The 27,886-nt window shown below is 32.3% G+C and overlaps 1 protein-coding gene across 1 annotated transcript in view; it reads right to left on the bottom strand.

Annotated features, from left to right (window-relative positions):
• Nucleotides 1-15,709: 15,709 nt before the first annotated feature.
• LOC149530798 (uncharacterized) overlaps nt 15,710-27,886 on the bottom strand; it is a 35,239-nt gene continuing 23,062 nt past the window's right edge. Inside the window, exon 2 of the mRNA XM_089811131.1 lies at nt 15,710-16,257. Within this exon, the coding sequence (XP_089667257.1) occupies nt 15,863-16,257 (395 nt within the window). The 3' untranslated portion in view covers nt 15,710-15,862. The remainder of the gene's footprint in view (nt 16,258-27,886) is intronic.

A 27,886-nucleotide genomic window follows, 5' to 3' on the forward strand; every position in this document is an offset into this window, starting at 1 on the left:
ATTTGAGCTAGATGTTCACATAGATGAGCTAGATTTACTAAATAACATGTGCATATTTTTAGTTACATTTAACTTTGTACATATTTATATACATACATGTTTTAAATTTAATTTAATTTTCAGTTTTATATGTACTTACGTATGTATATCTTAACTCTACATTTATAGATATAGATCTTTGCATATATCATTATGGCATTTGGTACTCGTGGAGCACCTACATCCTCAGCGGAGGCTAGTGTTCAGGGAGGGGGTCATAGTGTTGAGTCAGTCACAACACGTAAACCAACATCATCCTCTGAGAAGAGATGATGTTTGTTTGTAGATACTATTGCTAGGTTATCTCATGCTCTCGACTATCTTGATTCTACACTATTGGATTCTACCACTCTCCCTAATAGGGAGAATATTATTTCTATTAGAGATGAGTTGTGCTAGATGATCAAGACAATCTCTATGTACAACCCATTTGATGATATTAATAGTGAGACATTTTACTTTTCGCTTTCTCATAGTGTCACTGGCATTGTGAAGTATACACAGATTGATGGTGAGGTCTCCACCACTATGGTGAAGACTATGTTTCCCTTTTATATAGATAGGGCTAGGGTTAGAGGTTATTCAATGATGAAGTGTATAGATCAACTCAGTGTTTCATTTATATATCCTCAGTGGTTAGCTGTGCATCACAAGTTGCCACAGAAGGATGAGTTTCCTCTTTATTTTTGCAAACAATTGTTTGCAAAATTTCATTTAGATCATGATATCAATTATAAAAAATTTCTAGGTCATGCTGGACAGGGCCTCGACTGACTGTCAAAGAGATTTAGACCTGCAGATACCTTGCGCCCATTAATAAACGGGCAATGGTGGGTTTGAACCTTTTGGTCATGATGAGAGGTCCATAGATGAGTACTGCGGGTTTGACTATTCTTGATGATACAGTTAGGAGTCAGATATTTTCTAGCATTGCCACAGTTACCACACACTTATAGGAGATATCTTCATATAGATGTGGTAGATATATGTTACGATCTCATGGTCCCATCTTGATAGGTGCATCTTCTAGCATAGGAGTTGATGATCTACATGAGATAGCAGATATACCATCACCACTAGAGGTATTGGTTATATCAAATGTGGATGCCTTGTATCGTATGACATCTTATTTAGCATCTGATCTTCTTGGTTCATATCACGCCTTGTCAACAGTCACGGGGAATCCTCTTCATGACATTGGTGGACACATTAGCCATATTTTGTCATGCACATTAAGATCACAACCCTCATAGAGACATGAGGATATCCTTGCACATTCTATAGCACCTGCTCCTATAGAGGGCCTTACAACACCTGTCCCCATAGCACCTGTCCGCACATCTACTTAGGATCCTATAGCAACTACTCCTGCACAGCCTGGCCTTAGAGCACCCGCATTCCGTGATTTAGATATTAATCTATCACTACAAGATTCAAATATCAGTTAGATTGGCAGAGCATTACATGATGCTATGGTAAATATTGTAAATTTATATATTTATATATTTATTTATTATTATAATTTACCCATGTATACAATTTGTTTAGCGTACTCAAGATTTTTTATATGTATGTACTTAGGTCTATATATACATATTCTTGAGTGATTCAATTTAACTTGTGTACATGTACATGTGTGTTCTATAGAGTCTTAGTGATAGTCTGTTGCATTTTGAAGATCTTCAAATCTTACACGACATGAGTCATAGGTATGTTATGTACTTTTTATTATATATTTCATAGATATATATATTGTACATATGATATAATACATGCACGTATACATGTATAATTTTATAATTTTACAAATTTATTTCATTTGACACAGGGTTTAGATCCAGATCATAGAGCCTTTTGGGGTCAGGGATCGGGAGGGGGATATGGTTGATCTTAGTTTACACCTGTCTATTTCATTGATGTTGGGATATTTTATATATATACATGTCATATCAGATACTTTGATATGGAGATGTATGTTATTTCAAATACATGTGTTATTTTAGATTACTTTTATATGGATATTTATGTTATTTCAGATACATCAAGATGATTTCAGATACTTTTATATGGATGTACATGTTATTTCAGATACATTTGATACATGTGCTATTTTAAAGACATTTGATGTGGTATTTTGGAGACATTTTATATGGTATTTTGGATACATTTTACATGGGTACATACATTATTTCATAGATGTGTTATTTTACATAGATGTACATATTATGTTCATGTCTTATGTTAATGTTGAATGTACATGTATGTTTTCAATATTCATATTTTTATTTCATAGATCATGTGTTATTTTGTAATGTATGTGTTACAATATTTAATCAATAAATTTAATACATATTTAAGAACATAAAGAGTACTAGTTAATGTCTTATGTACATGTTAAATTGATCTTTTAATGTCTTAATCTTTTATTTTTATGTATGTGTTATTCATGTTTCTATATATGTTATTCATCTTAATGCCTTAAATTCATGTTTTCAATATTCATGTTTATGTATATGTTATTCATCTTAATGCCTTAATCTAAGTGTAATTAACTATATTTAATGACATGTCTTAAGGGGAGATCCTAAATTATACATAAGAACACTCTATGTACAAATCACGTCTTCGAGTTGTGTTGTCAATTTTGTTTAATGCATCTTGCAAATTTTCAACCATTGTTTGATTAATATTATGTGTGTGTAGTTTTTCCTATTATCAACACTCGACAACTGTAAAACATGACCCATCTATATTCTCCTATATAACTTGACAAATAATTGTGGCCTTCCAAATATACTTTTATTTTTGAAATATTCATCTTGATTTTTTTTTCAATGTGTTTTAATAATGCTTTCAGATAACATATGTTCAGATGAAATTTGACTAAAAAGTAGATCTTCATTCATATCTGTCAAATTTCTTATACCAAATAATATGTTTATACCTTGAGAACTACCAATTTGTTCCTCTAATTAAATTTCATCCTCTTGAATATTAGCAATATCTTCATGAACTTCAATAAGTTGTTTTTGAATTGTGTATTATATGACTTTTATTTTGTCATCTCTTACTCAATCATATTTATGTAATCTACCTGATTTTCCCCCATTGAATACTTTAACCTACAAAAGAATACTTTAATTCAGGATACTAAATATAATAATGCTTCAATTTAAAGAAATTAAAGTATAAAAACTACTTGGCAAAAAAAGCATACCTTATTGATGATGTTTCATAATTGTCTTCCCAACTCCACTAGAAGTATGATCAAAAGTGGTTCCAAAAATAATTATATCCCAATAGTCATCTATTTTTTGCTAATTATTTTGATTAAAAATTATGTAGAAATAAGTTGATTTATATGAACCCTAAGGATTGGATCACTATGCAACCACACTTAATTGACCCTAGTTTCGGTCAAACCTATTTTAGTCAAACCAAGTCCAACCAAAATTGCTTATGTGGAATCCTATGTGGTATCCTCAGAAGAAGAAAAATGTAGTTTTTAAAAACTTCTAATTTTTAACTTTAATTTCTCTATCAAAATTGAAATTTCTTCAAAAAATAAAAATACCCTTTTGTAGATCACGAAATCAAAGATTATTGTTATAGAAATTTTATAGTGTTTTGATTAGTTATAATATGTTATAATTTCAAAATATTGCGAGTATGTATTTTAAAATTTGAGAAGTTTGAACTTGGATGATGCAACCCAGAGCGGAATTTAGGGTAGTGACAAAAGGGCTGAAGTTGGTGTTATAGGTCGGTGCTAGGAAGGTTCATCTAGAAGGCGACTCCATGATTGTGATCAATGCACTTGGTTGAAAAAAATGTTGGATTGAGATTACAAAAGTGGGTAAGATACATACTAGGGGTGATTTAGAAATTTGATGATTTCAAGGTTGACCACATTTATTGGGAAGGAAACAAGATTATTGGTGGGCTAGCCAAACATGCTTTTGTGGAGGACATTGACATCAAACATTAGATGGGTATGGATGAGAGGTACAAGAAATGTATGTATCGGTTTGGATGGGAGGTCTGCATAGGAAGGGATTTATAATTAGCATTGTGGTGTATTTTGTTCAAATGTCCATGGTGGAACTATGTAGTTTTTTTAATTCTCTTTTAATAATTCAATGAGAGGTGGCCCAATCTATCTATTTAATTATTAAAAAGAATTGAGAAGATGTCACATCCAAAAAGGAAAAAAATAAAAGTCAATCGTATCAAAAAAAAAAAAAGTAATATATATCACTAGAGGAGAGAGTCATCTTCAAGAGTGTGTAATTTGTTTTTTTAGAATGTCTAGATTTGATGGGAAAAGTTTGATGAGAAAAATAAACTATCAATTTCTGATAAGTTTGACTTTGAGCACTTATAAAAAAGAAAATAGACATCAAAAATTAATATTTCTTTTTCTTTTCTAGCTAGACATGTCACCTATAACATATTTTGGAATCTAGACAAAACATATCATTTGCATATATTTGTTTGGGTGGAACAAAACCCTATATTTTAGACAATTTTCAATAATTTAAAAATGGATTTCAAAATAAATTTAAGGTTACAGAAATTATATACAATCAACAAAAATATAATAAATTATTTCTGAAGTATAATCTTATTGTGGAAAGTAAGATGAGAACTATAGTGATGAGTTTGTTACAACCATATAAGGGACAATAATACTTGGCACTAAATAAATAACTTTTCATTAAGTTTTAGTGATAACCAAGTTACCAGTACACAAGTGATTGTGACACTTGGTAGTAGCACAATGTGCTAGACTAAAGAACTATTTATTAAAGATTATATGGAATGTCTTAAGGATTCACATTTTTAAGTGTAGGGTCTTTCATTGAAATATCATAGTAGTGAAAATAATGATAAATGATTAGATCTTTTGTTGCCATTATGATGGAAGTTTAGTGTAAAGCATAGTGAATATGTACGGGTGTAATTAATGGAAACTATTGCAACTATCTAGATGACAATGAAGTATGAACGCAAACAATGAAGGAAGGAATATTGTCAATGAAAGTAAAATGAACTTAGAAAATGATCAATGACTACAACAAATAAATTGATAACATATATAACCCTCACAATGGTTGAGGTAGAAATAGAGTCATGAGATGTGATCATGTGTATATTATAAACACAATTATCCTATTTCATAGTTAAGACCAAAATCTAATTGGTTGACTAACGAAAAGCATTTGGATTATCATAGTTGACAATGATAGATAAGAACATTTAAATTCCAAGAGCCAGTTAAAGGAATTGAGATCATTGAAAGGTATAGTCTGTGTGATCCTATTGGATAATGTGGTAATCAAAAGTGAAGGTTATGAGATGATGTGTTTACATCAATTGGATCATTGGATTGACATAAGATAGTATTAAAGTGGTACAATAGGAAAGGTAATATATCTTAACTATTTTAAATAATGGATAGGAAAGATCTTGTTGAAGGTCGATGGAGTTAGGATAAAGTATATTGAGACATCAAGATATATTAAATGGTTATGATTAAGAGGAAAATTTATGCCTAACCAAACTTTTCTTTAAGAAGGTTTGTAATAAGAAAAATGAATGAATAGAGAGATCAATGAAGTGTATGAAAGTGAAGAAAGTGAATTGGATCTAATAGGCAAATAGTGTCATAACCAAATCAATGATTTAATTGTTTCCTAATAGTACAACAAGAAAATCCTTGAATCATGTGAACTCTAAAAAGTTCATGTTGTAAATCCTTTAACAAGGTAAGCTCTTGAAAGAGTATTTGAAATACGCTAACAATGTAGATCTCAATGGATTTTTTGTAATTCTAACAAGGTAAAAATCTCTCCTAATAGGGTGTGTGTGCTAAAATGTTGACACACTTCTATGAGTCATTATATTCAAGATTACTCAATAATGAGATCTCAAATGGTGACTCGTAGCTCTCTATTCATGGAGTGCAAGGGTTTGTAATGGAGACCCTCAATTTGACCTAGTTTTGTGCCCATGCAAGTACACCATAAAATGAGAGATTCAAAGAGGAAAAGCAAGAGTGTTAGTCTCCATGACCATCAAATATATGTGCAAATAAAAATGCAAACTAATCTAAATGACAACAATGCAAATCAATCTAAGAAAGGAAATCTAATCTATGAAAGGAAATAACAATGCAAGATTAGTCTATGAAGCAAATATGACTCTAAGCTAATATGAAAATGCAAGGATGAAGCATGGTGATGGAAGCCATGGATGCATGAGAGAAGAAGACAATAAGAGAGAAGTTGCAATAAAGCTCCAATATCCAAACCCTAAGGCTCAAGCTCTAATTCTCAAACTCCTTCTCCAAAATTGCTCTCTAAACCTATAGCATACAATAAAATTGCCCTCTATAGCAACTAACATCTATCCAAATGAAAAGGAGAGGGCTCGTTATATAGTCAATTGTGGAGGTGGAAGGCTTCTCACAACCAATATAGGATAATAAGGCTTGAACTTTGTGAGACAAAATTCCACCAATGAGAAAAGACAAGTGTTTGACAAGAAAAGTGGAAAAAGGAAATTAAGGAATCCTACTTAGAAATATGTGCATTTAAGTGTAGAGAAAAAAAAAATTAATTTTTTTTTATTTTTTCATTGTAAGGAGAGATTTAAGTGGGGATTTTATTTATTTGATTAAAAGAGGGATTTTCTTTTAATTAAAAAGGGATTATTTTATTTAATTAAAAAAGAAGCTTTTATTTTAATTAAATAGGAGCTATTTTATTTAATTAAAAGAGAAGCTTTCTTTTAAATAAATAAGATTTAGAATAAGATGATCAAACCTTAGGAAATATTGAATTAATTGCAATTTGATCAAGGAAAATGATTTGAATTGATTTAATAAAATAATGCAATGCATTGATTCAGGAAATTGACAAATTGAAGAATGGAGGCTCATAGTCTAGGTGACCATTTTAGAGTGCATTCATTTATCCATTTTAAGAATTTGGTATAGATCTTATACCATGTAAGAATTTTCCTAAGGCAATAATTCAACACCAAGATCAAGAAGCTCAAGATCTTAGCACAATATGGACCAACAATGCATGATCATAATAACAATAATGAGAATAAATAACTGATGAATACACACTAGAAGTGCCTATATATAAAGGCACCTAGAATGACTAGGAGTTAGCAAAGTAACAAGCCTCACAACTAAGCACATGTCCACCAAGAGTAGATTATCCACCGTTGAGCACAGGAGTTTGTGTGATGATAAGAGGATAAGCTTACATAGGTGTATCTCGTAAAGAGATGTAGAAACCATGTGCTCAATTGGAGTACAAACAAATGTGTTGTCTACATGACAAATCAGATGAATATGCAAACTCATGTATTGTCAACAGGATAACTCATATGACTACACATACTCCTAGGTGTCTATATGACAACTAATATAATAATGCATTAACCTAAGTAAACTTAAGTGTAATAATAATTAATTATTTACACTAACACCCCCCCTTTAGTGTAACTTAGGGGAATGCACTTAAGCTCACAAAAGCTATGATTAAAATGCATAATGGGTCTCGACTACTAGGCCACATTAGGTACCCATGTACAAATGCAATGAAATGTAATCTCTCTAAAAATGAAGAAAGAGAGAAAATCTCATGGGAAAAACCTCCTCCAAAAAGAGAGATGAAGAAACACAAGATGAATGCAAGGATGGAGTAATCAAAACCCCCCTAGTATGACATACATCATGCATGTACAAGTATATATCCCCATAAGAAAAATACATGATGTTATCCCCCCTTATTGAATAATCTACTACAAGGATGTCATGAAGACAAAAAAATATCCAATGCCTACAAATGAAATTTCTCCCTTTAGGAAGAAGATACACTAAATATAGGTGCAAGTATACTTCCCATTATGGATAGGAAGATGGATGAGGAATCCATATGTAGTATGCTATAGATTTTGCCTCTGAAGTCTGCTCATATGTTGACAAGTCCTTGATGAGTGTAGATGCCACAAGCCAATCTACTGGATGCCCAAAAGAAGGTGGAAAACAAGGTAACGTGTCCATGTATGAAAGTGAATCAAACTCCAAAGACAAGGAATCATCCTTATAGGAAGATATGGGAAGAGAAGCAATGTATCCTCCCCTCAATGATGAATGCACACCCATGAAAAAAGCTCCTTGATGAATGAAGAAGTCGCACCATGAAAACCAAATGATGTTCCTCCTTGTAGGAAGAAGTGGTGACATAGGTGTAGTAGAGAATGATCCCCAACTAGTAGGGTGAATCCTCAAAAGATATGATGTTTGAGAAAACTAGAATACAATCTCCAAAGACTGATATGTCTCCTTTAAAGTAAAAGAGTCCTCCTCCAATTGCTAAAAAGAAGTGTCCACAATCGTGTTAGTCTCAAAGGAAAGATCAAGTGGTTGAGGATCAAAGTGTTCCCTTGCAACAAGTGAAGAAGAATTCTCCTCAACAAAGAGAAGATGGATGTCATCAATAATGTCTCCCACATCTTCAATGTAAGACTCCACAAACAACACTGCAATATCTGAAAGGAATTCGTTCCATGAAGTTGAAATAGGAAGACATGGTATTTCCTATTGCATTGAATCAGGAGCATCTATGGCTAGAACTGGATCAGTAGAAACAACAGGACCATCAGGAGGTATGATTTCAATTGGAGTTGTAGGTACAACAACTAGAGTGACTGGAGGTAGAATGTCCTCTAGTAATGGAGGGACTCGTGGATCTCCATATGCTTCCCAAAGACACATCCAAACGTCATGAGGACTACTTGCCTTACTAAGAGGAGCAAAAGATTCATTACTCATATCATTATACATAAAGTGAAGAAGAAGAGAAAGAAGTCCCCAATTAGTAGTAGGTGGAAATATCTTCGAATATAGATAAGGAAACACTTCCTTGTGTTCTCTTAAATGATCAACCATCAAAGCATTCCATTTCTTATAGTTCCTTTTTGTCAATTTGAATCTTAAACCAAAGTGACACTTTTGACATGACTCCATGAGATTAAATAATGTATGCACCCACAAAGTGCAAAAACTATTTCAAAGAAATTTCCCCTAATGCATCATTTGGCACTTTATATTTAGTGCGATTACAATGGACACTTTCCAATTTAGAGCATAAGTGGACTTCTGATTTTGATGGTTACAACAACAAATATGAAGCTTTATCGAACTCAACAAGATAATACACAAGACCTTTCAAGGATCTTATTAATTACAAGTGCCAATAGGCCAAAATGAGACCAAAATTTGAAAGTACTATGTCTACTCAAAATTACTCCAAACTGATACCAGATTTGGAAAGTAGAAAAAAAAATATGCACTCTTTAAAAAATAACACCTGAATATGTGTCCAGATGAGCTCGAACGAAGCCTTTGAAGTTTCAAAAATTGGGATTCGCAATTTTCGAAAAAATCTAGAAACAAAAATCTCAAAAATCTTGCACTAATGTGTAGATCACGAAATTCTACCCCAAAACAAAAAAAATTACTTGAAAAAAAGAGTATGTATGAGGGAGATATCGTTGTTTGAAAATCACCTCTATAATTATTTTCCTAAATTGCTATCGTCACACCTCCAAAAATCAAATGACTCTAGAATTCACCTCAAATGTCCAATTTTGATGAAACAAAAGTCAATTTGGGGGTTTTTTTGACCTTCTAAATATGATATCAATATTTGATTTGCACCAACAAGCTCCAATCTTGACCTGCAAAAAAAAAAAAAAAAATCTTCCCAAATGGCTATGAAATGAAGCTTTCATGACTTTGATACCATGTAAGAATTTGCCTAAGGCAATAATTCAACACCAAGATCAAGAAGCTCAAGAACTTAGCACAATGTGGACCAACAATGTATGATCATAATAACAATAATGAGAATAAATAACTATTGAATACACACTAGAAGTGCCTGTATATAAAGGCATCTAGAATGAATAGGAGTCATCAAAGTGATAAGGCTCACAACTAAGCACATGTCCACCAAGAGTGGATTATCCTTCATTGAGCATAAGAGTTTGTATGATGATGAGAGAATAAGCTTACATAGGTGTATCTTGTAAAAAGATGGTGTAGACACCATGCACTCAATTGGAGTACAAATAACTGTGTTGTCTTTATGACAACTCAAATGAATATGCAAACTCATGTATTTTCAACAAGACAACTCATATGACTACACATAATCCTAGGTGTCTATATGAGAATTAATATAATAATGCACTAACCTAAGTAAACTTAAGTAAAGTGTAATAATAATTAAATATTTTACACTAACACCCATCTTTGACTAAAATGCGATCATTTTAGGGACACATGTAGTCAAACAATGCAATTGAAGTGTGAGGTCGATTGGGGATCACAAAACAACACAGATGTGTGGTCAACTTAGGAACACATCAAGACAAATAATAACAATTTTGTCTTGGCAAAGACAAAGTTGTCATAGGCAGAACAAAGATTGATAAAGTTGAATCATATATTGAAGTTTGATAGGTATTGCCCCCTCGTGATTGAAATTGAAATGAAATAGAGGAGAAACATCAAATTGATAAATTTGATCAAATCAAACTAAAGGTAAGGTTCTTGCTGTAAACTAAAAAATATACGGATCACATAACCAAGTTAGATCATCAAGCATGAAAGATTATGCCTCAAAGTTGAATTAGAAGAAACGAAGTGGGGTGAAAACAAATGGAAGATAGAAGTTTGGAAGAGGTGGAAATAAATGGAAAGAAGAAAGAGAATTTGCCTCAAAATCACTCAATTGTTTAAGATAGAAAATTTTGATTGAGATCACGAAAGAAGATAAGGAAATGAAGATACAACATGACCACAATTAATTAAAAGTACAAAAGAAAGATGAAGGAAAACCCTCTCAAACTCATAATGCAACCTAACAATGCAAAGTAACATGAAGTCTAATAGTGCAAGGGTGAAAGCACAAACCCGTGTCATCGTTTGTGATATTTGACAAGGTTACGACCAAAAAGGTTTTGGCCGTAATGGTTTTGGCCGAAACGCATACGGCCCTCCAGGCATGGAACTTTTTCGTACCGACATGGCAGGGGGGTTATGGCCGAAACTCTTTCGACCAAAAGGGTTTCAGTCGTAACATTAGTGGATTTATAAAAATCAAAAAATTGCTTGTCGGCGGTCATTTCACTATTGCGGTTTTGTGTTGTGGTTTTCAAGTGGTTAGAGTGTTTCAACCATAACAGGTAAATGCATTTTTTTATTTTTTTATATGTTGTTTAGTTATTACATGTTAGCATTAATTAAATTAATTATTTTTAAGTGTTTTAGTAATTAAATTAATTCTATTTTAAGTGTTTTTTTAGTAGTTGATTATTTAGACTAGTTAATTTTCTTTATATAGTTAGATCTTAATATGTTAAAAATAAAAAACTATATAGTATATTTTAATTAAATATGTATATTTAATCATAAATGTAGATTTTATATGGTCAAAAATACAAAATTCAAGTTGAGACTTAGATAACTAAAGTAATTACACTTGATAAAACATTAACATGGGACAAACCTATATAGATAACTAACATGTAACTTGAAACATTAGGTAGAACTAAACTATAATAAGTTCTAGTTGTTCAAACTTGAAAACTTAAATTTAACCAATTTCAAACTTAGAAAACTTGGAAACTATAATAACATGTACATGAAACTTTGAAAACTTATTAAGACCTCAAGATAGCTAAAAATTAGTTACACTTTAGAAAATATTAACATAGTAAACCTATATGTACTAAATAACATACATGCATTTTTTTGTTCACATACATGAGCTAGATGTACTAAATAACATGAGCATATTTTTAGTTACATTCAACTTAGTACATATTTATATACATACATGTTTTAAATTAAATTTAACTTTCAGTTTTATATGTACTTATGTATGTATATCTTCACTATGCATTTATAGATAGAGATCTTTGCATATATCATTATGGCATCTGGTATTGGTGGAGCACCTACGTCCTCAGGGGAGGCTAGTGTTCAAGGAGGGGGTTGTAGTGCTGAGGCAGGCACAACATGTAGACCGAAATCATCCTCTGAGGAGAGACAATGTTTGTTTGCAGATACTATTGCTAGGTTATCGCGTGCTCTTGACTATCTTGATTCTACACTATTGGCAGCTTATACCACTCTCCCTAATAGGGAGAAGATTATTTCTATTAGAGATGAGTTGTGCCAAATGATCAAGATGATCTCTACGTACAACCCATTTGATGATATGAGTATTGAGACATTTTACTCTTCCCTTTCTCACAGTGTCACTAGCATTGTAAAGTATACACAGATTGATGGTGAGGTCTCCATCGCTATAGTGAAGACTATGTTTCCTTTTTATACAGACAGGGCTAGGGTTAGAGGTTATTTAGCGATGAAGTGTACAGATCAGCTTGTTGCTCCATTTATATATCCTTGGTGGTTAGCTATGCATCACAGGTGGCCACAGAAGGATGAGTTTCCTCTTTATTTCTACAATCAATTGTTTGCAGAATTTCATTTACATCATGATGTCGATTATATAGATTTTCTAGGCCATGCTAGATAGGGCCTCGACTGATTGTCAGAGAGATTTAGACCTACAGACACCCCTACACCTGTTAATAAACTAGCAATGGTGGGTCCAAACCTTTTGGTCATGCCAAGAGGTCCACAAATGACTATTGTGGGTTCAACTGTTCCTGATGATACAGTTTGGAGTCAAATATTTTCTAGCATTGCCACAATTGCCACACACTTATAGGAGATATCTTCAGATAGATGTGGCAGATATATGTTACAATCTCATGGTCTCATTTCAACCAGTGCATCCTCTAGCAAAGGATTTGACGATCTACATGAGGTAGTAGATATACCATTGCCACTAGAGGTTTCAACTATATCAGATGTGGATGCATTGCGTCATATGGCATCTTATTTAGCATTTGATCTTCTTGGTTCATATTAGACCTTGTCGATAGTCACGAGGATTCCTCTTCATGACATTGGTGGACACATCAGTCATATTTTGTCATGCACAACAGGATCATAGCCCTCACAGAGACAAGAGGATATCCCTACACATTCTACAACACTACAGAGGGTCATACAACACCTATCCCCACAACTACTCAAGATCATATAGCACTTGCTCCTGCAAAGGGCCATACAACACATGTCCCCATAGCACTTATCCCCACACCTACTCAGGATCCTGTAGCACCTACTCCTGCACAGCCTGGCCTTAGAGCACCTGCATTCCGTGATTCAAATATTACTCTATCACTACATGATTCAGATATCAGTCAAATTGGTAGAGCATTACATGATGCTATAGTAAATATTGTAAATTTATATATGTTTATATTTATTTGTTACTCTAATTTACACATGTATATAGTTTGTTTAGCGTACTCAAGATCTTTTATATGTATTCAATTTAACTTGTGTACATGTACATGTGTGTTCTATAGGGTCTTAGTGATAGTTTGTTACGTTTTGGAGATATTCAAACCTCGATAGATCCTGCACGACATGAGTCACAAGTATGTTATGTACTTTTTTTAATATATTTGATAGATATATATTGTACATATGATATAATACATGCACGCATACATGTATAATTTTATAACTTTACAAATTTCTTTCAATTGACACAGGGTTCAGATCCAGATCGTAGAGCCTTTTGAGGTTAGGGATCAGGAGGGGGATGTGGTTGATCTTAGTTTACACATGTCTATTTCATTGATGTTGGGATATTTTTATATATATACATGTCATTTCAGATACTTTGATATGGAGATGTATGTTATTTCGAATACATGTGTTATTTCAAATACCTATATATGGATATATATGTTATTTCAAATACATGTCTTATTTCAAATACTTTTATATGGATGTACATGTTATTTCAGATACATTTGATACATGTGGTATTTTAGAGACATTTTGTGTGGTATTTTGGAGACATTTTATATGATATATTGGATACATTTTACATGAGTACATACATTATTTCATAGATGTGTTATTTTACATAGATGTACATATTATGTTCATGACTTATGTTCATGTTGAATGTATGTATGTTTTCAATATTCATATTTTTATTTCATAGATCATGTGTTATTTTGTAATGTATGTGTTACAATATTTAATCAATAAATTTAATACATATTTAAGAACATAAAGAGTACTAGTTAATGTCTTATGTACATGTTAAATTGATCTTTTAATGTCTTAATCTTTTATGTTTATGTATGTGTTATTCATATTTCTATATATGTTATTCATCTTAATGCCTTAATCTAAGTGTAATTAACTATATTTAATGACATGTCTTAAGGGGAGATCCTAAATTATACATAAGAATGTAGATTAAAATGTATTTTTTATTTCATAGATGTATTTATATATGTTCATGTTAAAAGTAGACATGCATGTTTTCAATAGTCATGTTTATGTACATGTTATTGTTTTTAATGCATTAATCTAAGTATAATTAACTATATTTAATGACATATCTTAAAGGGAGATCCTAAATTATACATATATAAGAATGTAGATTAATGCACATGTAAGAATATAACATATACATGTACATAAGAACATATAAAGAGTATGACCTAAAGAATGCATGTTACAATATTTAATTAATAAAAGTTAATACATATAAGAACATAAAGATTATATACAAACATAAATAATATATCATATAAGAACATAAAGATTATATACATAAGTACATAAGAGCTTTAACAATCATAATAAAACATAAACAATGTATATAAATACATACAACTACTAAAGGGGTTGTCTTAAGGAGAGGTCCTAAAAGGTGGTACTAAGGGGATGTCCTAATAGGTGGTCTTAAGGGGAGGTTGTCTTAAGGGGAGGTCCTAAGAGGTTGTCCTAAATTAGAACATAAAGAGTACTAGTACTAAAGAATACATGATGTGAACTACAACATTTAAACACTAAATTTAATACATATAAGAACACAAAGAATACATACGAACATAAATAATGTAATACATGCTATTATAGTTCATACATATTTAAGAACATAAAGAATACTAGTAAAGAATACATGATGTGAACTACAACATTTAATCACTAAATTTAATACATATAAGAACACAAAGAATACATACGAACATAAAGAATGTAATATATATTTTCAATATTCATATTTTTATTAATGTTTATGTAAATGTTATTGATAAGAACATAAAAACATATAGATAAGAACATATAAAGAGTATGATCTAAAGAATGCATGTTACAACATTTAATTAATAAAAGTTAATACATATAAGAACATAAAGATTATATACAAACATAAAGAATGTATCATATAAGAACATAAAGATTATATACATAAGTACATAAGAGCATTAACAATCATAAGAAAACATAAACAATGTATATAAATACATACAAATACTAAAGGGGTTGTCTTAAGGAGAGGTCCTAAAAGGTGGTACTAAGGGGATGTCTTAATAGGCAATCTTAAGGGGAGGTCCTAAGAGGTTGTCTTAAGGGGACGTCCTAAGAGGTTGTCTTAAATGAGATATCCATGTCTAATTTAAATAAAAATAACTTGAAACATGTCTAATTTCACATATCAAAGATAAATGATCCAATGCATACAAATTTATAAAACAAATATCCTATCAACATTAAATGTGAATGTATAAGAGCTATATAGACATAGCTGGACTAGAGCTCCACAATAAGTACATAGGTAAACTAGAGCTCCACAAACATTGTATTGTTAGGATCCTCTCTGGCTTTTATTATCTCTAGAAGTTTTTCATGTTCTTCAATAGACAATTTCCACTTTTGATTTCCACGATATCCTCTTCTTTGTATTGCTTCAAATTGTAACTTTGTTGCTATAACATGGTTGCTGTAGTGTAAAACTTTTTCTCCAAGCTTATATTCAATAAATTCAATACCTCTATCAGTTACCCTTGTTTGTTGATAATATTTTCCTTCAATAACAATTGATCCAATTGGATATGATTGTTCATCGGCATCTATAGTTCCTTGTAGCAACTTGTGTTTTTCTTTTGTGCATCTTAAAAGATAATAGTCCACATTTTTCGCATTATCTGGTAAGGCTTGAACTACAAAAATATCTCCTACATGTACATAAAAATAGGTAAATATAAATTAATTTTAAAATGAATATACATGCATATTCATTTATATATATGTATATGCACACAAACCTGCCATAACTCAATTAGAATTGCGCTTGTAATTAGCAGAATATACAGGATCATGAATGTCAATGTCAATGTCAACATCTTCAAAAGGAGGCTTTCTAACTATCTCTTTCAAATTCCAATGTGAAACATATCCATTCACAATATTTTCACATACACTCACTGGATTGTCCTTAATGCAGTCATCACAAAAACATGTTTTCACTCTTACTTTAATTACTGGAGGTTTATGGTTTCCTATAGTCATCACTTGATGTAAACTTCTAACACTAGGAATTGTTTGACAATTGTAAGGATTAGATCGATCTATATCTGTTACAAATATGAAAAGTAATTGTCATATTTCAAAATAAATATTTAATAAAAAACTCAAGAATTTGAAAAATACATTAAAAATAAACATAAAGTTCACCTTTCACTTGTCAAAACTAACACTTATTGTATTCAGTATCTCAAGTAGCAAAATGAACTTTGTACCATTCAATAATTTGATTTTATCTCTCTATCCTATTCCCTGTATGTACATACAACATGCACACACACACACACACACACACACACACACACATATATATATATACGTATACGTACATATAGGTACATATACATATATATACGTATATGTTCCTATACATACATATACATATATATGTACATATATGTATATATACGTATATATACGTATATGTACGTATAGGTACATATACATACATATACATACATATACGTATACATATGCGTACATATACGTATATGTATGTATAGGTACATATACGTATATGTACTTATATCTACATACATGTACGTATATGTACGTACATGTATATATACATATATATATGTATATTACGTATATGTACATATAGTACATATACGTAATATATGTATATATACATATATGTACATATACGTATATATATGTATATATATGTACATGTACGTATAGGTACGTACATATACGTATAGGTACGTACATATACGTATATATATGTACATATATGTATATATATATATATATACACATATATGTACATATATGTATATATATATATATATACACATATATGTACATATATGTATATATATATATATATATGTATATATGCTTCTAGTATTAAACATGCATATTTACTTGCAAGTTCATGTTGTCGAAGCGCACACTTTATACATGCTCCTTCTCCATCATGCTCCCCTTTTCCATGTCCACTTTCAAAGAAATTTCATAAAAACCTAACATTCGTTCTAGCATGTTGCATTGCTAACTAATTAAATGCTTTTGCAAATTTGAATTGTCCTGTGAACATGAAATGATAAGTAGAAACAATTATCTGTGTACATGTATCAAATCGAAATAGGCATGTACAAATAAATATAAGTTAAAATAAAGTTAAATAAATGTGTAAGTTCATGTATACTAACTTGCACATCCATTAGACCAAATCCAGTGCTCTAAAATATTTATTCCATGATTTCTAAGATCTTCAAAGAACATTGCAAAACAATGAGCCACATAACTCCTATCATGAACTCTATCATCACTAATATAGAAATAAACCTCTTCGATGATGATGCGTTCATTTTCATCCAACCTTTCTATCTCATCCACTTGAAATTGTGCATGTCTATAGGTCACTTGTACAAATATTGCAACTTGTTCAGAATGATAATATTGCCCTTGAAGCTCTATTTGAGATGAAAATGTATAATTCTCAGAAAAATCTACAATTGAAAGTATACAACTAGGTGGAAAACAATTTTTGGAATCATGAAACTGTTTAGCTTGCCATCGTGCACCATGACAATGTTGGATATGTGGATATATCAATGGACGAAACTTAGTCATAAACTCATCATAACACAATTCACTCTCCTTCAATACATTTTTTTTGGATTCATCTCCTGTCTTATTTTGGTATGTCTCATATTCATATCTCATCCATGAAACTAGTGTTGATTTATTAATATTCTCAATTTGCATTGAAAATTTGCATAAATCTCCACAATCTTCACACTGATTTTTGATGCATTGCACTTTGAACTCATCTAAATCTTCTAATTTATCACATAATATAGACTTCACAAATAGTGTTGTATTGCTAGGGATGACCAAATTAGGATCAAGTACTGCCATAACTTTTTTTTATGATTGCAAGTGTAGACCAAATTCAACATGATTTCGATGACAACAAGTTTCACACATCTTATTTATGTGTGCAAAAGAAGGACGAAAAATCTCAAACATTCCCTGACATATTTTGACACTTGAAAATTCTTGCTTGAATGTTTGAAATAATTCACTTTGAGTTATATCTATGAAATGTTTTGGATGTTCAATTTTGGCCCCTATCTCTTGATCTTTAAATTGTATAGTATCACATCTGTTAGAAGAAATGCGAGAACGTGTGGTCCAAAATTCAATAACTTGTCTTTTTATATCTTCAAAAACTTTGTCTTTTCGAGGAACTCTACAAATATTCACCCAGTTATTCTCAATGTTATCATCTAGCATATTTCTCCTCTTGATGTATCTCTAAACAATTCTTCTAGATATATGTAGTACATCAGAAATTGCACGTACCTGGTTTCTATGTGTCAATTTTTTACTAGATATAGTAGTCATCAATGCTCTACGTGCATTACTCAAATCACCTCCTCGAGTTGTGGTGTCAATTTTGTTATAAGCATTTTGTAAATTTTCAACTATTGTTTTATTAATATTATGCACATGGTTTTTCCTGTTATCAACACCCAACAACTCCAAAACAAGTCTCATATCTTTTCTCCTAAATAACTTGACAAGTAATTGTGCCTATCCAAATATACTTTTATCTTTGAAATATTCATCCCACATATTTTGACAATGCTTTCTTATAGTGTTATCATTTATCATATCTTTAGATGGAATTTGGTTAAAAAGTAGTTTCTCATCCAAATCCATCAAATTTGATATGCCTTCTAATTTTTTTCTATCATTAGAAGTGTCAATTTCTTCCTCTTCATTACTTTCATTCTCTTTATGAATCTGATCCTCTTCAAGAATTTCAGTAGGTTGATTTTGGTTACATTTTGTATGACTTTTCATTTTTTCATCTCTTATTCTATCATATTTCCTTTATCTTTTCCTTTTACTGCCAATTGGATACTTTAATCTATAGAAACAAAAAATTTAATTTAGATTTCACTAAATACTAGCTAATGCTTCAATATAGAATACATAAAAATAAGTAGACAGGAAAAAACACATTAAAAATATTTGATCTTTTGCAATTTTGATTAAATTCAAGAAATAGTTGTTGAAAATGGCTTCAAAAATTGTTGTCTTCCAAAAATGCTCTTTTATTTTTCGTTGTTTTCTATATTTATTGGAAAAAAAAAAAAAACTAAGTTTATTTTATATGAAACTGCCAACTTAATCGTTGGTGATTTGATAGGCCAACGGAGGTTATACCCTTTCGGCCAAAAGGGTTATGGACGAAACAGTTTCGATCGTAACTGTCTATGTGACATCCTAAGTGGCAACCACACAAGCAAAAATAAGAACTTTTGCAAACATCTCACTTTGAAGCCCAATTTGACCTACTAGAATAAAGTTTTTTTAAAAACTAAAATATACCTTTGTAGGTCTCAGAGTCAAGATTATGATCATATAAATTTTTTATTATTTTGATTATGAATAATATGTTATAATTTAAGGCGGGGGCCCTAGCTCGGTTGGCTAAATCTTCCCTATTGCAGGGGGTTGGCCACGGATTCTAGTCTCCCCCGTCCTTGTGGTACCAGTGGGCGTGTCGCGCCAGCGCTACCGGTCACGTTAAAAAGTTTACCAAGCGCACTGCAGTTTATAGGGGGGCCGTGTTGCACCGATTCCTGTAGTCTAATATATATATATATATATATATATATATATATATATATATATATATATATATATATATATATATATATATATATATATATATATATATATATATATATATATGTTATAATTTAAAAAATATTACGAGTAGGTATTTTAAGACTCAAGAAGATGTTTATTCAAAAATAGAAAAAAATAGTAAATCATGTTTAAAATTTTTTTTTTTTTAATGCTGCACTAGAGGAGAGAGTTTTCTTCAAGAATATGTTATTTGTTTTTAAAAATATGTAGATTTGATGGAAAATGTTTGACAGAAGAAAAAAAACTATCAATTTCTGATAACTTTTATTTTGACCAATTATAACTTGAAAAATATTAGCCGAATTTCAATTTTTCTTTTTTGGTGCACTAGGTATACATGTCAACTCCAACATATTCCATAATCAAACCAAAATATGATCATTTGCATATATTTGTTTGATAGGAAAAATACTCTATATTTTCAACATTTTTAAAAAATTAAAAAGTATACTTTAAAAATTCAAAAATAAATAAAATTTTGACTCAATTTTTTAAAAAAAAAATTACAGACATAAACTTATCCAAATTTACACATTTCATTAGTTTACATCATCTTCAAATTCTAAACACAAATACCACTTTTATGTCGTTAAAGTTGAACAATTTAAATTATGATATCACTTTATAAAAGGTGACACAGGTTTGTGCTTTTACCTACAAGCTACATGAAAATGCAAAGGTGTACTTGCAATAGAGAAACTGTAACATAAGATTTTGTGTTCATCATTCATTAGAGAATGTTAAGGAACTAATTTTCATCATTGGGCCATTATTAAGGAACATTGAGAATTTGGAAAATGGCTCCCACCCATGACGTTTTTGAAAATTCGTCTCCCGCCCATGATGCTTCAGCTCCTACTCACTGTTCCTGTGATGGTGTGTGGGAGGCTTGTGGTGTGGTGGCTGCCTCTACTGCGGCCAGGCTCCCTATAGCAAATTTTGTTATGGCTTCCTCTGTTAAGGTTCCTGGGCCCCCTCCTATTGTGGTTGTTGTTGGATCTAATGCTACTATCCCTGATGCGGTCACCTCTCCTATTGTTTCTCGCATGGTTGGAGGTCAATTTTCCATCTCTTATGCAGATGTGGCGGCTTTTGAAGTAGGTATTACTCTGGCTCTAAGGAAGGGGTCTCGTCCGGCTATGGCTAGCTTTGAGGCTGTGTCTGTTCCTGTATGTAAGCCACTTTTGCTTAAGCTTGAATCTGACATTGTTGATGAGATTAATACATATGTGGATGATTTCTTTGCTACTGCTACTATCTTTGATTTTAGGGGTTTTTGGCCCTCTCTCTCCAATCTTCATGCTTGGATCTCCAAATTTTGGGAACCAATCATTTCAGATTTAATTCAGATCTACCTTATGGCAAGGGGTTTTTTTATTGTGAAATCTGCTAATGTTGATGATAGGGATTCAATCCTGTGTTGTGGTTTCTCTTGGGATGAATGGTTCCCCCTAATGACCAAACCTTGGTATCTAACATTCAACCCAACTACGAAGTCCTTTGATAAGATTCCTCTTTGGGTTAGATTGTTAAATCTTCCCCTTCACCTATAGAAAGACTCAGTCTTGGAGGTTGGTGGGGATGGCCTTGGGGATTTCTTAATGGTTGATTCAGTTTCCTCCAATGTCTTTAGGACAACGTATGCTTGCATCTTTGTAGAGATGAATATCTCTGAAGGGCTCCCTGCTATGATTAAGTTGGCTTCTTCAAGTGGTTCCTAGATTTAGCTTCTCGATTATGAAGGTATTCCCTTCAGATGTAGTAAGTGTCATAATATTGGACATCTTGCTGCTCAATGCTCTTCTGATAAGGTTAGATCAAAGAAATCACCTTCTTGGTGGTTGGGGATTTTAGATGATCATTATACAGTTCAGAAAACTGTTTCAGTTGTGGATGGGTTGGATAGTTCTTTGTATACTAATCTCACTTTGGATAAGGATTTTGTGGATGTCTCTAATGCTGCGGATGTTGTCCCTTCCACGATTTTGACTCAAAGTGTTGTTGATGTTCCATCTCTAGCTGACTCTACGATTCCGGACCCTTTGCCTACTTTGAGTGAGAATTTTGTTGATGTCCCTTCTATTGCTGACTCTTTCTAGAACACTGTTGCTGGCTCTTTGGCTGGGGGGTTAATGGGGATTGGTAGAAAGTTGTGGGGAAGGTGGAGGATGGTTGGACTTCAATTAAAGGGAAAAAAGGAAAGTCCTCCAAACCTTCATTTGATATGGCTTTATGGTCTCAAAAGAAGGGACCAAAATGTAAATCTTGATGGTTTATGTTTGACTTGGGTTGTTTGCCCTCATGTTGGGAACATTAGTGTGTCCCTCTAGTTTTTTAGGTGGTTCTCCACAGTTGCTTTAAGATTCTCATTGTTATATTTTTCTTGTCCCTTTGTACAAGGTTTCGGGTCTTTTCAAAACCTGTTTTTACTTAATCAAAACAGACATCGAAAAATCACACAATCATCACTAGTCACAAGCGCAACTATGAAGATATGAATGTGATATATATCGGATTAGAATGTGGAAAGATTCTAACATAAGCAGCAAAGTCATAAAGGTCAAGATGACTTCGATGTTAGCTTACCCAATTTAATGTAGCAAAACCACACTTGCATCAAGGCATAAATGCTAGGATGACTGAAAGAATGGTTGTGCAAAAACAGTCAAGGATGATGCCTCAAATCCCTTCAATGTTTCAAGGGGATAACAAGAGACACTCTAGAGTTTTAAAACCACACCCACAAGTAGAAAGCAAAGAAAAATATGCCCCAAGTCTTATAGCTATGCATATCGAAGAAACTTATTAGACAAGAACACTCAATGAAAATCAATAACAGTTGGCACACAAAGAAAAGATCATGACATAGCTCAAACATTAATCGTTTGTGTTTAAAATTTTACATGTGTTAACTGATACAAAGTTCCAAGGATACGGATTGAATTCTTGCAAGTAAGTAAGATCACATGACAAAACTAGGTAAGGCCAAATCAGTAAGTGTTGAAAAACACTCGATGTCCGGGGTTGTATTGGAAAATACAATTGGGGTGGTGTTGAAAAACACCGTTTGCAAGGTATCAAAAAGACTAACACATTCAAGAGACCAAAGCTAACACGGTTATGCCCCCTAGGCAAAGACAAAGATCAATTCCAAACCAAGGAAACAAGGACAAGGAATGATGGAGAAAAGCTAAGTATTGAGGACATGCACTAAGAAATAGGGATGCAAAGGCCTCAAGTAGTGCTCGTTTCCAAGTTTTCATCACTTGGATCTTATTGCAATTTTTTTTTTGAATTTTTTTGAATTTTTTTGAATTTTTGAATTTTGAATTTTTGGAATATATATATATATATTTTTGGATTTACATAAAAGCACCTATTGTTAGGTTTTCACTAAGATGGTCATTTTTTGAGGACATTTTCCAATTTTTAAAATTTTTGACAATATATCATTTTATTGGATTTTTGAAAAATATCATTTTTTTTGGATTTTTTAAGGATCAATAAATATATACAAAGGATGCCCCCCTCGGGAATCATGGATAGAACTTCTTCAGGTGCAAGACATTGATAGGATCAGGGAGCTGCTCTCCCTCTTCTGTAGATAGTAAATAAGCATTGGACCCAAAAGTTGTTGTAATGATTTAAGGTCCAAGCCAATTAGGTTCAAATTTTCCCTTTTAATCTTTCTATTGTTGATTCTTAGAATTTTCACATAGGACAAGATCTCCCACTTGGAATTCTCTAGGGAAAACCTTTTTGTTGAAGGCTTTGGACATGCACTTTTGATAAACCCTCATATGGTCAAATGATGCTTTATGTTTCTCATCTAGAAGTTCTAACTCTTGCAGTCTCATGGCATGATAGTCTTCATCTGTAACCAAACCTTTGAGAGAAACTCTAAGTGAAGGAATCTCAACCTCTAAAGGGAACAACGCCATATGTGAGGGCAAAAGGAGTGGCCCCAATAGGAGTACAAATACTCATTCTATAGGCCCACAAAGCCGGATTTATCTATAAATGCTAATATCTGCCACTCTTATGAACTATTCTATGTAGGATTTTTAGAATGGCCTTATTTGATGCTTTTGTTTGACCATTTCCTTGCGGAAAGTACATGGAGGACCAATGTTGTTTAATCTCGAATCTCTTGTAGAGTTTTTTAAGGTCCTTATTTTTGAACTTGCCTCTGTTGTTAGTGCTAATCTCATAAGGCACTCCATATCGACAGATGATATGGTTCATAATGAATAGAGATACTGTCTTGCCCAAGGCAACAGAAAGTGGGACAACTTCCACCCATTTAGTAAAGTAATCAGTAGTAGTGATAATAAACTTGTGTCCATCTGATGAGTTGAGATGAATCTGCCCAATAAGATCAAAGGCCTAGCACTGAAATGACCAATGAGAAATAAAAGGAATGAGATCCCAACTACTTGGAGCATGTATCAAATTACCATGTTTTTGACACTTTTCACATGACTTTGCAAAAGCTACTGCATCAATCTACAACGTGAGCCAATAGTATCCTACCCTAAGCAACCTTCGAGCCATGTAAAGACCATTGGAATGCCCCCCATAGATGCCCTTATGGATGTCAACTAACACTTGATTGGATTCTTCTTTTTCTAAGCATATAAGAAGTGTTCCATCTAGACCCCTCCTATACAAATCACCAAAGATAAGGGAATCGTGAGAAGTGTTTCAGATAAGGTTTTTGCATTCAGATCAGTTAAAGGTTTCGAGTATAATACCATCATGAAGGTATGAATAAATGATACCATAATGGGATAACTCATGACCAACAAGGGTGCAAATAACATGACTTTCTTGGGAATCATAGATAGGGTGATGTAGCTCTTCCACCAGGAATTCAAATCTGGATTCATGCTGCTCTAACTAAAGAAGTGAAGCAAGTATAGCCATGGCATCAGGTGTTTTGTTTTATGCTCGAAGGATTTGCTGAAATGTGACAAATGTGAAGTATCATCTCAAGGAATCAACCATCTGCTTGTAAGGTATCAGGTTCTCATTTTTTGTTAGATATTTGTCATTGACTTGGTTGATTATCAACTATGAATCCCCATAGATGTGTAACTCTATGCTTCTCCATTCTATGGCCATCTTAAGTCCATTTGCTAAGCTTCATACTCAACAATGTTGTTTGTACATGGAAACAATAACTTGTAAGACTTAGAAATCATGTACCCATGAGGAGAAACAAACAACACACCAGCTCCCAAACCATTTTGCATAAAGGATCCATCAAAGAACATCTTTCACATTCTTTTAGTCATATACATGAGGTGTTCATCTGGGAAATCAACTTGAATAAGTGCATTATCTTGTATTGGGAAATCATCCAATTGATCTGCTATGGCTTGTCCTTTGATCACTTTACGCTTAATGTGCTCTATGTCAAACTTTGAAAGGATCATCATCCATTTAGCAAGTCTACCTATGAGGGCAACTTTACCTAGTAAATACTTGAGTGGGTCTATTTTTGCTATGAGGTGTATAGTGTGCACAAGCATGTAATGTCACAACTTTTGGGAAGCAAACACAATTGCAAGGTAAGCTTTCTCAATACTAGTCTAGTTAACCTCATATGAAACAAGAGTACGACTAATGTAGTATATTGTTCTTTCTTTCCCATGTTCATCAACTTGAGCTAGTAATGCCCCTAAGGAAGAGTTTGTCGCTAAAATGTATAGTATAAGTGGTTTCCCTAGGATATGAGGCATTAAATTGGAGGATTTGCCAAGTACTTCTTGATTTGATCTAGGCTCTTTTGACAATCTTCATTCTATACACATTTGACTTATTTATGTAAGCTCTTGTTAACAAGTTGAGCTCTATCTGCCAACTGTGAAATAAATCTCCTTATTGATTGAAGACATCCCTGAAGACTCTTCATTTGACTAATATTTCCAGGAGGTGGCATATCAATGCTTGCTTGGACTTTTTCAAGGCCTACCTCTATTCTTTTTTCTAAAATAATGAATCCTAGTAATTTTCCAGAGGTAGCTCCAAAAATGCGTGCTAAAATGTTGACACACTTATATGAGTCATTATATCCAAGATTGCTCAAAAATGAGATCTCAAATGGCGACTCATAGCTCTCTATTCATGGAATGCAAGGGTTTGTAATAGAGACCCTCAATTTGACCTAGTTTTTGTCCATGCAAATACACAATAAAATGAGAGATTCAAAGAAGAAAAGCAGGAGTGCTAGTCTCCATGATCATCAAAGATGCATGCAAATGAAGATGCGAGCTAATCTAAATGATAATAATGCAAAGAAATGTAAGAAAGGAAATCTATTCTATGAAAAGAAATAACAATGCAAGATTAGTCTATGAAGCAAATATGACTCTGAGCTAATATAAAAATGTAAGGATGAAGCATGATGATGGAAGTCATGAATGCATGAGAGAAGAAGACAAGAAGAGAGAAGTTGCAATGAAGCTCCAATATCCAAACCCTAAGGCTCAAACCCTAATGCTCAAACTCTTTCTCCAAAATCGATCTCCAAACTTGTAGCATAACAATAAAATCTTCCTCTGTAGCAACTAATATCTATCCAAATGAGGAGGGAGCTCAGTATATAGTCAATTGTAGAGGTGGAAGGCTTCTCACAACCAATATGAGATAATAAGGTTTGATCCTTGTGAGACAAAATCCCACCAATGAGAAAAGAGGAGTGTTTGACAAGAAAGTGAAAAGAGGAAATTAAAGAATCCCACTTAGGAATATGTGCATTTAAGTGTAGTAAAAAAATATTTTTTATTTTTATTTAATTTAATTTATTTTTTCATCGTAAGGAGAAATTTAAGTGGGAATTTTATTTTAATTAAAAGGAGATTATTTTATTTAATTAAAAGAGAAGATTTTCTTTTAATTAAATAGAGGCTATTTTATTTAATTAAAAAAGAAGTTTTCAATTAAATAAGATTTAGAATAAGATTATCAGACCTTAAGAAATATTGAAATAATTGAATTAATTGTAATTTGATCAAGGAAAATGATTTGAATTGATTTAATAAAATATTGCAATGCATTGATTCAAGAAATTGATAAATTGAAGAATGGGGGCCCATAGTCTAGGAGACCATTTTAGGGTGCATACAAGGTGCACCCTCAAAAAGGGTAACTGTAAGCTCCTAACATGACAACTCATTTACTACATTAGTGTTCTTGTGGGTATCAACCCCACCATGGTTTTCACCATCTAACAAGGGTTTCCATGATACCAGAATAATTGTGTTATGTGTGATGGTAGTGTGGTGATTTGATAGTGTTATCTTTTATTTATTGGCATCAGTTATATGTTTTACTATTTGGAAGTTAATATTTCAGTTTAGCATATTAGTGATTAAAGTTTTACATTGCATGTTTGTATTGAAGACTCAAAGAGAAGAATGGTAAATTGAAGAAGGAACTACAAAAGTGGGAAGGATGCAAATGGGAAGCTAAAGCAATACGGTAAAAGCTAGCAAAATTTTGATAAACAATTAAAGAACCAAAGGAGACACAATAGTATGACTGGTCTTGGTTACACTAACCAAGGAATATTCACAATCGGTGCCAAAGAAGCTAAGATTG

The sequence above is a fragment of the Cupressus sempervirens genome, chromosome 11 (assembly GCF_028749045.1).
Source record: "Cupressus sempervirens isolate cs-2001-9-10 chromosome 11, ASM2874904v1, whole genome shotgun sequence".
NCBI lineage: Eukaryota > Viridiplantae > Streptophyta > Pinopsida > Cupressales > Cupressaceae > Cupressus > Cupressus sempervirens.